We start from the raw sequence: 10,536 nt of genomic DNA, 5'->3' as shown, positions 1-10,536 counted from the left end.
CCCTGAAATGCTATAGGAGCCAAAGGTCACCAAATGGAAAAAAGTACAAGCTCTTTCCTACTAAGGCCTACAGGCAAGCTGGAAAGCAGGCGTGCGTGAGCGCCAGCGTACCCTGGCTTGCCGGCTTGCCGGCTTGCCGGCGGTTCCATACCTTAACTGTCTAAAAGGTATCTGATTGCAAGGTTGCTAACAGGGATTTTTACCCTGAGAAGAAACCGAGAAAACTTGTGCTTTTGGCTAGATTACTCGCCTCTCCTGGATCGATTAGGCAGCAGACCCACCTAACCTGAAGACACATAAGCGGTCCCAGTATTTTATGTTTATATTTGCCTCCTCCTCTGTTAGGGAAGGAAAGCAGAGATACGAAAACCCACCCGGCTGTGGGGCACGGGTGCTGGACCACCTGTGGTGTCTGTGTGGCACCCAGGGGGAGGCCCTGCGTGCTGGCACCAGGCTCACGGAAGGCTTCATCAGCTGCTGCACCCCAAGCAGGACTGGTGGGGGGAGGGGAGGACGCTCCCTCAGCTGAGCCCCCCAAGTGTAGCCACCAGGCCCACCCTCTGAGGCCAAACAGAAAAGGGCTGCCCAACACCCAGGTTTTATTTCCACTTTATTGCTCAAGCACAGAACTTGAGGTAAGCCCGGACCTTCAGCAACGTGCAGAGAAGAGGCTGAGGGGGTTGGGGACATGACCTGGCTGAGAAAGGAAACTGATCCAGAGGGAAATACTGGTGAGGGTTGGGGGGCAGGAGGCGGATATCAGGACACCAGAAAACATCTCAGCCATACCATCTGGGGTGAGGATGGGAACAAAGAGCAGGAATGGGCACAGCAGTGGTTTGTCCCACACCCCTAGCACCCACATGGAGGCCACATGTTGGGGAATGGACCGGGAGGAGGGAAGGACGAGGAAAATGGCTGCCCAGGAGTCCCCCTCTCCACCCTGGTTTCACATCAGACCCCGTATAGCATCCCTACCACTCACTCCCTTCTACCGTTTGAAAAATGGACATAGCGAACAGAAGAAGCAAAATAAATTAACATTCCGATGAGTGTGCGTGTGGATGGACGTTCATTCACATGTAACGGGGGAAGGGGGAAGGGGAGGGGGGGTGACACCACCTAAAACGATCCCCCAGCCTACTCCTTTCCCCCTTCCCCCAAAGCCACCATCTAACCAGGTAGAAAAATAAAGGTCTAATTCACTCAAAATTCTTCGGTTTTTACAAAACTAACAGGGCGGAGGAGGGGAGGGAGCAGGGGAGGCAGGCAGCCACAGGAGTAGGGCTGGGCAGACTCTACGCTTCTGTCTCCACCTGAGGCTGGCTCCCTGCCACATCATTCTTCTGCTCATCTTTCATCTCTGTGTCCGCAGGATGGTCTCCCGCAGCCACTGCTGCCTTGGCCTGGGAGAGAGGAGGAGAGGAAGGAGATAAGTTCCAGTGCTCATCTGGCCCAGGCCTCTGATGAGCCAGGCGACTTTCACTCCATGTCCCCACGCCCACTTGCCTGCACCGAGTTGGGGCGGGGACTAGCTATATCCCCCTACCACACTAACACCCTGTCAGGTCTGTACCGGGTCTGTACCGCAAACACTCATCCCCCTAAGTAAAAAAGAGATAACACACTAGCTTCTAACAGAATTACACAGGCACAGCCAACTCCCTCTCTGGGTGTGCCCGGAAGATACATAAACACACACACAAACACACACACACACACACAAGTATACATTTACGAGATCACTTAGTGCAGTACTACTTAGAACTGCACTCATCCAACACAGTAGTCACTACCATGTGTGGCTCCTGGACACTCTACAACTAGGTCAAGCTGATGAGATTTTAAGTACAAAATAATATGGTGGATTTCTGAAGACTGACTTAGTCTGAAAAATAAATGCAATGTAAAAATTACATGTTGCAGTATTTAGACACCTTGGGTCAACTAGATACTAAGATTAATCTCACCTGTTTCTGTTCACTTTTCTTAGCACGGCTACTTAGAAAACTGAAAATCTGTACAATTTGCATTTGATTTCTATTCAACAGTGCTGGTTTCGAACACTGGAAGACTAACAGGGACTGGGAAAAACGGTAGGATATACTCCTACGATGGAACACCATCAGCACAGTGAAGAACGTGAGAGCTGTTTTTATACGTTGTACTTGCAGGGATGATGCACAAAGAAAGCATGATGTACAAAACCGGTAGAACACGGTGCCTTTTATTAAGGAAGAGGAAGAAAACAGTCTACTTGTGCATGTATGTAATTTACCGGAACCATCTAAACACTGGTCATATCCAATTGCTTCTGCATGGTGGGAGAGAGCCTTTTTATTACGTGCTCTTTTGTGCGGCTTCACTGGAACGATGTAACTATATTGCCTATTTAAACACAGGCTTTTAAAACCTAGGTTTTAAAAAGGAACGGAGAACGCAGTTTAGGAGGCACAACCAACTCCTGACCCCTAGGGTTCGCGAGTGGGTTTTTAGCCCTGATCACAGGGGACCCGTGGCCCTCACAACAGGGGTTTTTGCCGAGGGGACGTACGTGTTACTGCTCCAGGGACAAGGGCAGCGTCTGGCGTCCAGGAATGGCATACACAACCAGAGGCGAAAAGCGACAACAGCTGGGTCAGGCACAGACAAGGCAGCCCCTTTTTCTCGGTCTGTCCCCAGCATTCCCTGTCCCGGGCCTTACCTTGCTCTCCTCCTCAGCCAGCCTCTCAAACATGTTGGCGTAGAGCTTCTTCTCCCGCGCGAGCTGCTTGCGGATCCGCTGCTGGCAGACAGCCAGCTGGGCCTTAGCGGCTTTGTTGCTGGGGTAGAGCTGCAGGACCTTCTGGAAGTCAGCCCGTGCCAAGTCAAAGTCATTCACCGCCAGGTGGGCCTCTCCGCGGCGGAAAAGGCCCTTCTCATTGTGGCTGTCCAGTTCCAGGGCCTAAGGACGCAGAGAGGAAGCAACGGGGAGACCTCAGCCCCTGCGGCCTATCTGGCCGAGACAGGGTTCCAAAGGGAGGCCTCAGAGGACCAGGCAGAACCCACACCACCAGCTCCACCTCAGGAAGTCGTCTTCGGGCATGAAATGGAAAAGACCAAGGTCTAGGGAGGAACCCCAGTTAGTCCTGGGCTTTCGATGAAAGAGAAAGACCCGCAACAACATTTCCATTCTCCCCAGAATAAAGCAGACAGTCATGAGGGACAGGCCAAGGTGCTTGCTTCTTGAAGCCCTTGCCTCTGGGCTCTTCGTCTCCGGGTGCCCACTGGTTCACCTGCTACCCTATCCCTACCCTAGTCACTGAGGCCAAGTTTCGGACCCCCTGGCAGCTCACCCAACCGAGCCTGCAAAGGTTGCTCCCATGCCCTCTTTAGAGGGGCCTCACCTTGTTACAGCTTTCAATGGCAGCTGAAAAGGCCTGTAGTTTCAGATGACACATGGCCAGGTTGAGGTGGGAGGCCAGCCGAAGGCCCTGTGCCTTCTGCGCATCCTCATTAGAGAAACTTGACTCGTATTCCAGCCAGGATACAATCTTCTTGTACTGCAGTAGAGCTTGCTTGTACTTGCCTTCCTAGAGAGGGAGGGAGGCTCAGGCACGGGGCTGTCATCCTCTGTAGATATCAGTGACACATGATCCCCGGGCAGGACCAGCCAGCTCCGATACACCAGGTGAAGACTGCAGGTGCTCCCCATTCCCTCCCTGGGAGTGTCCTCAGGGCCCTGGATGCTGGCTCACCTTGAAGTACACGGTGCCCCGCTCTTTCACTATGGTGCTCTGTTCCAGCTTCTCCTCGGAGTTCATCTCCCAAGACTCCTTGGCCTGCCGTGCCCCAAGGGAGAAACAAAGTCATCAGCTACCCCAGAGCCACGTTCCAGGACCTGACTTCAGGACAGAGAGGACCTTGAGCAAACTCACCTTCTCAAAACTCTTGAGGTGTATTTCATATTTCAGTTCAGCATTTGGTGGGATCTGGAACTTTTCCTTCCCCACGTTGCCAAAAGCATAGCTGTGGGGGCAAAAAAACTAGGTCACCGCAGCCACGCCTAACCTGCTCCAAACTGAAAAGGTTCCCGGGCTGTTTCCTGCGAAGCACCTCCCCATCCCTTGAGACTTGGTTCAAATGTTTCCTGTATGGCAAAATCTTCCCTGACCTCTTCACACAATTAGTTGGGCTCTTAGCATCTTCCATATCCTTCTAACTCACACCAACACTGGAATGATTACTAACTTAATAATTACTAAATCTCACTGAACGAGTCCCTAGAAGGCGGGAATAATGTCTTTGAATGCCTAGGAATTTTCAGCACGGTGTCTGGCACGTAATAGGTGCGTTTCAATAAATGCCGTTAATGAGAAGTATGTTTAATAGCAGACACCAAATTTGACACTGGTAGAGGCGGAAATCTGGAGCAGCCATGACTGAAAAGATTAGGCTTTGATTCCAGATGTGGACAGTTGTGACCATGCTCCTAAATACGAAGAGATCGGGTTTGCTGTGCCAGAGTCACAGGGACCACTAATGAGGCTTTGGGGGTGGTGAGCACACACAGAGGAACAGAAACAAACGGCTACATACACACCTCACTGCGGACATGCAGCTCTCAGGGTCGCCCGCCCGCACCCACCCCACAAAGTGCCCACTCCTCACCTGGGCTTGAGGTACACAACAGAATGTTCTCCTTTTTCCATGCGCTGAATGGCTTTCTCCAGCCCACAAGGCAGGTCCAGGCTCTCCCCCTCGCCAACCTCAAAGCGGAGCTCCCGCTGGTCAAACATCTGGTCCTTGTAGTACCCTTCCAGTCCAACTAACAGGAGAAAGAGGCAGTGTGCCCGGGATATGAGCAGGCAGGGGGCTGAGGCCTCCCTCCGTCACCTCATCACTGCCTGCCCCCAAGGTGCCCTCGTCGTATTCTCAGAGCTGGAGGGATGTTAGGAAGGTACGGTCCCATCCCTCATTTCTCAGACGAGATACTCAATCAGAGAAGGAGTCACCCAGGGCCTAAGTACCAGAATCGGAATCGAAACCCCAGACTGCGCGGTCTCACCCTCCACGATGGCGCCCTCATTGGGCCTGGCGTAGCCTTCACCCCGAGTCCGTATTCTCCGGATGATCCCGCCATCTTCTTCTTCTGTCAGGTCCTCTCCCCTGAACTCGAACAACTCCACCTGTGGGACGAGACGCAAGGCGACACAACCCCTTTCAGCATTAGCCCGTCCACAGAAGAGTCCCTGGTCTCTGCCAGACCTGGCCTGAGCACCCAGACAGTCAAACCAAGAGTGGACAAAGTAGCACTTTTGGTAAGTTCTGGGAGCTCTAGTCTCAACTTTGGTAGCGGTGGGCAGGTCGCACACAATTTGTTGACCTCAGGAGATCAATCTGTTTACTACCTGCTCCACCCAGGAAGGACAAGCTCCAGCCAATCCTAAGCCAGCCATCTCAGAAGGCCAATCTGGTAGGCAGTGGAACGGACCCAACACCTTTCAACAGTCTCGCGAACATTCTCCAAGTATCCACTAAGGAGGGCTCAGCCATTCTGACACCGAATGGTGTCAAGTTCCACCGCTCAGTGAAGGCTTTCCTCAGCTCCTCGACCCATGGAGGGCATCTCTCCCCTCCTTTGATCTCTAAAGCACCAACATTCTATACTGTCATTTATAACTATACAGATTCTGACCTTGACTCCTCTCAAAATTATAACCTATCTCCGGGCACGGCTCTTGGAATAAAACATGCCTCAACCCTTACCCCGCTTCAAGTCTGAGGAGGGGTTTGTGGCCACCTCTTTCCCCCTGGAAATCTCCACCAGCGGCCGCTTTCTGGCAGTAGCAGAGCCAACTGCCCTCTCCAGGCCCCTTCCTCCCCTTTGGCCAGGCCCTTAGCCTTGGCTACATTGTTTCCAAGCGGCAGGAAGCGATGGAGGGCAGCCAGGCCCTGGGCTGAGCTCAGGCTGGCTCTTTGCCTTGCTCTCTGTGCCTGGACACTCACCTCAAACACGAGCGTGGCATTGGGGGGGATTTTTGGAGGGCTGCCTGCCGAACCGTAGGCATACTCTGGTTTGCAGGTGATGTGGCACACTTCTCCCACCTTCATGGTTGCTACAGCAATGTCCCAAGCCTTGATGACCTCTCCTGTAGGTACAGAAAGCAAACAGGTCCTCCTTGGCAGGGATCTGACCCTGGGCTTAAACAGTGGCTCCAGAGACCTTTATTACACCATGCCCATCGGGAAGCTATACACTCTTCAGAAATGAGACCAGGGAGGTAGAGAACCTGGTTGCAGTAAGCACAGTCCTCAGACCTCTTTAAAAAAAAGAAAAAAAAAAATCATTCAACTCTGGAACAAAGGAGTTCAAGACACACGGCAATCCACCCCCCTAAGAGGAACTGAGGTGGTCAGAGGTGATCGGGGAAGGTGAGATGGAGATCAACACGGTTCCAGGAGAGAAGAAAAAAGAGGTAACCGAAGAGTAATTCACGGACTGTAACAGACCATTCCTCCTTACACTTCTAAGAGTATGGTTTCTGCTTGTGACAGCTTATACTCTCCTCAGAACTGATGCTACCAATCCACTAACCATGCACCTACCTTTGCCCAGGTCAAAGGAGAATTTGTCCTTGCGGTCCAGACTGGAGTCAAACTTGGTGCCATCTAACAGCCAGCCAGTGTAGTGGACAAAGACGCGGTCCCCAATCATGGGCATCTCTGTGCCCATGCCCTCTCGCTTGATGACCTGGGAGGAAGGCAGAGAAGGTGAGTACTCAGGTGTGGGGGCAGAAGAGGCACCAAAGCTGCCTGCACACCTCTGACAGAAACACAGAGGGACTCTGTCTCCTTGGAAGCAAAGGGACCAAGCCTCAAATGATTCCCACATGAGGTTTGGCTAGACGCCAACTGACACCCCCACTGACCACCCCCCTCTATCTTTCTTGAGGTGCAACAGGACTTAGTTTGAAAACTAGAGACAAAAGACCCGAGTTCGAGTTTTTGCTGTATGATCTTATGCAAGTCAAGCTCTCTAGACCTTATTTATAAACTAGTGATAATCGTCCCTATCATGGTTGAAGAATTAAATTGGTAGGAAGTTGAAGATTATTATCAGCAGCAAAGGGGGAAGCACTTATGCTAGGTTTCCTCATTCTTCCTAAATGCCAATGGTCATCAGATCCGGGTCTGGTTTGTGGGTAACAGAAAAATAAATATGAGTAACAGAACAGCAACAGTCCAAAAGAGGTGAAGAAAATACCAGGTCACTGATGAGCACAGGGGCGCTCACTCAGGCCCTAAACTCTGACTTGGGACCCGAACATTCCTGACTGATAGGCTAGTGAAGTCTTTTATTTAAGGGCTAGAGCATTTCTCAGGAACTTAAACAATCTCTGCTTCTCTTAACATTTATAAAAGGTGACAGGGAGACTCCATGGGTCACCTGGTAGGTATGAGGTTACCTTCTAAAGGAAAGCCCGCATGACAGAATGGACAGACGACTCAAGGAGTAGAAAGGCAAAGGGCAAGGAGTGGAAGATAAAAGGGGAAAGGACCCTTCTGGGAATAATAACCTTGTAGAAACCACCAGGGCGCTGGAGAGATTAGGGGAAGCCACATGCCCACTGCAAGAACAGCTTAAGATGCCAAGATCTAGGGCAAAACCAGGAGCGTTTCTGGACCAGATAAGGGCTCCCCGAGGTCTCTAGCTTTGCCCAGGCCTCACACACACGTGTGCAAGGGAGGAGTGGAAAGCCAGGGTGAAGAGAAACACTAGAGGAGGAGGAGGAGACATGAAATCCAGCCTAGGATTTCGCCATCCTGTACTCGGCAGAACCTGCTCTGAAGCACCATCAGTCGCCCCGACCCAGGTCAAGATGCCCTGCCCCCCCGAGTGCTGGACCCCTCCCCTTCGCTCCTCCGAGGCTCCCAGCAAAGCACCTCCTCCCGGCCCCACACTCCTTGCCCCAACTCACGAGGGGGAGGGCGAGGTAGGAGGGGAACTACAGGTCCCGGCATGCACCGCTCCCTGGTTTTCCCGGGGCCGGGGGTGGGGGGGGAGAGGGAAGGGGGCCAGCATGGCTGAGCCGGTGACCTAGCTGGGTCCACCCAGCCTTTAGGAAGAGGGTAACCAAGGGGACGGAGGGCGCCAGAACCTCTCCCGCAGCCAGGCCCCGGGCGCCAAGTCGTACAAAGGCCTCTGGGCCAGGAAATCACTCTGGTGACCCGCTTCGGGTCCTAGCTAATGTTTAACTGCCCGGGGGAGCCGAGATCTCGCAGCACCGCCGGCGAAGGCAGCCAGGGACTTCCCGGCTGCGGCCGGCGGGGAGGGCGCTGACGGCCTGGCCGGGGTCGCGGGGTCGAGGAGAGGTGAAGTGAAGGAGAGGCGAGGTCGGGGAGAGGTGAAGTGAGGGAGAGTCGGCGTCGGGGCCGGAGCGGGAGCGAGACGGGCCGGCTCCGGCCCGGGTGCACGCCGCCCGGGGCCCCCTAGCTGCAGCTCGCGTGCAGCGGTGCGGCCCCGCCCCTCCCTCCGCGCTGCACCGCGCACGCCGGAGTTGGCGCTGCAGTCCCGGGCCCGGGCGCCGCAAGGGCTGGGGGGCCCGGGGCCTCACCCGGACGGCGCGGGTTCCCCAGGGGGCCAGAGAATGGCCGTGGGGGGCCCCGCGCACCTAGGCCACCCCCTGCGAGCGTGCGGCTGCCCTCCCACCCCCGAACAACGCAGCCGGGTCCAGGAAGGCGATGCAACCGGCCGCCGGCCGCACGCCCGGCTCAACGACCCGCCCGGACGCTGCAGAGGCGGCCCGGGGCTCCCCAGCTCGGCGGGAGGCCGGCTGCGATAGGCGCCTGCGCCGCTGCCCCTTACCTTCAGCACGCCTTCGTCTTGCTTGGGGCTGATGTCCACCCCCTCGAGGGGCAGCGGCGCCGACTGTGCCCCGCTCTCGGCCGCCTTCATCTCCTCGGCGGTCATCGCCGCTCGGTGCGCCGTTTACTCCGGGAGCCAGGCACTGGGCGCGAGCCAAGCCCTCTCGGCCGGGCCTCTCTGCACGGGTGCGCGGGCGGGAGGGAGCTGGCGGCAGCAGACCAGCTGCGAACCGGTCGAAGGCTGGAGCACCTCTGACTCCGGGCGCGCTCGCAGCCCGCGGCGGATCGGGCGCGGGAGCGGGAGTAGGTGGGTAATGAGCTGCCGCGGGGAGCGATTGGTCCCACCCCGCCGCGGAGGGAGGGGCTGGGAGGAGCTGGAGCGGGAGCGAGGGACGGAGGGGGAGGGGGCGGAGAACTTTCTAGAGACGGCGGCCGCTAAGCCAGTTCGGGCTTTAGTGCTAAGGGTGCTTATATGAACGTGTGTATGTGTTTTGTTTTGTTTGGGGGGGTTCATTTCTCCCTCTGGCTGCCTGGCCTCCCTTCCCCCACTCCTGGGACCCTCGGACTCTGGGGATTTCCCCCGCTCACCCCCTCCCCAACCCCCAGCGCCCTTCCCGGGCCGTCCCCCGCCCGTTTCCCGGTCTAACCGGATTCTTCCAGATCCTTCTCCATCCCCCTACATCACTCCAATACCGAGTCGGCCAGCCGCACCAGATCCGCCCTATACATTGCAGCCTGCAGCGTGGTTTGCTTAGAGCCGTGTAGCCGGATGTGAGTGGCAGCGCGTCGCTCTTCCCGCACCCGAGACGCGCATTTTTATAAAAGCCGGTCGTAATCGCAGACTGCACGGCCTCCCCATCTTTACTTGGAGTATATATACTTAACGAATTGGGGACCGAGAAGGAAAGGGGAGTCAGGTGGGGAGTAACCCCAGTGCACAGAATCGGGGAAAGCTACCTTCATTTCCCCAGAGCCGGGAACACGTGCCGCCTGTAGCTCTTTAAAATGCTAGGGAGCAGACGATTTGCAAGAAAAGACCCGCTGAGCTAAGGACTCTTTAAATGGGGCGCATATTAAAGGGACCTTCCCCGGCAATAGTAAAACGACCGTTTAGGTTAGTATTCAAGAATAAAAATGATTTCAAGTCACGAAAAAAGTCATTCCATTTTACCAAAGACCCACGGGAAAGAATATTTGGTTCTCAAGTGTTTATCGACTGCCTGTGGAGAGGATCTGTGCAGCAAGTCAGTTCTGCAGCACCTAGTTAACCTAAACAAATAGCCTTTGACAAAAAAAGAACCATCTAGTGAGTGTTGATTTTGCTCAGCGCTCAACCCCAGTTTAACATAGTGCCTGGTGAGTGGTATCAAAGTTATTGGCTGCATAGATTTGTATTCCAGTAATCTTTTTTTTTTGGAGTCCTCGCTATGTGCCTGGTACTGTGCTGTTGTATGCAAGCCATCCCATTTAGGTACATAATTTTTGCCCTGTTATAGGCGAAATTGCAATACCCTAACGTAATTTGATCGTTGATTATAGTTCTTTCTGATGGAGCCTAACGGGAAGGGGATGCGGAAGAAATAAAACCGTTTCCTCCAGCAATTTACAACAAATGACTTTAGCCACAACTAACACATGTCTCATTGGCTGACTGGGGATGCCCTTAGAGAGTAAGAGGAGATAAATCTA

At 54.4% G+C, this 10,536-nt stretch overlaps 2 protein-coding genes across 2 annotated transcripts in view; one reads left to right on the top strand and one right to left on the bottom strand.

The window, feature by feature from the left end:
- Nucleotides 1-593: 593 nt before the first annotated feature.
- On the bottom strand, nucleotides 594-9,149 carry FKBP4 (FKBP prolyl isomerase 4). The gene is made up of 10 exons (XM_025851747.2): nucleotides 8,849-9,149; nucleotides 6,589-6,733; nucleotides 5,989-6,131; nucleotides 5,048-5,168; nucleotides 4,651-4,807; nucleotides 3,918-4,008; nucleotides 3,738-3,821; nucleotides 3,387-3,572; nucleotides 2,705-2,944; nucleotides 594-1,406 (listed from the first exon to the last, which is right to left on the bottom strand). Exons 1-10 carry the CDS (start codon nucleotides 8,951-8,953, stop codon nucleotides 1,299-1,301), a joined length of 1,380 nt encoding a protein of 459 aa, XP_025707532.1. The 5' UTR covers nucleotides 8,954-9,149; the 3' UTR covers nucleotides 594-1,298.
- Nucleotides 9,150-9,186: 37 nt separating this feature from the next.
- LOC141371496 (uncharacterized) overlaps nucleotides 9,187-10,536 on the top strand; it is a 48,217-nt gene continuing 46,867 nt past the window's right edge. Inside the window, exon 1 of the mRNA XM_073886978.1 lies at nucleotides 9,187-10,517. The gene's annotated coding sequence lies outside the window, so the exon portion shown is untranslated. The remainder of the gene's footprint in view (nucleotides 10,518-10,536) is intronic.

This window comes from Callorhinus ursinus, unplaced genomic scaffold (genome assembly GCF_003265705.2).
Source record: "Callorhinus ursinus isolate GAN/ISIS: 27379988/994484 unplaced genomic scaffold, GSC_fseal_2.0 scaffold74, whole genome shotgun sequence".
Taxonomy (NCBI): Eukaryota; Metazoa; Chordata; class Mammalia; order Carnivora; family Otariidae; genus Callorhinus; species Callorhinus ursinus.
Note: the sequence above shows the minus strand (reverse complement) of the source record. Positions and strands in the feature narration are given on the sequence as shown.

Excerpts from the sequence above, each read along its gene's own strand:
- FKBP4 (XM_025851747.2), bottom strand. The coding sequence starts at position 8,953 with ATGACCGCCGAGGAGATGAAGGCGGCCGAGAGCGGGGCACAGTCGGCG. Across the intron at positions 4,009-4,650 it reads GTTGTGTACCTCAAGCCCAG|CTATGCTTTTGGCAACGTGG; the intron begins GTGAGGAGTGGG and ends TTGCCCCCACAG. Across the intron at positions 2,945-3,386 it reads CCATTGAAAGCTGTAACAAG|GCCCTGGAACTGGACAGCCA; the intron begins GTGAGGCCCCTC and ends CTGCGTCCTTAG.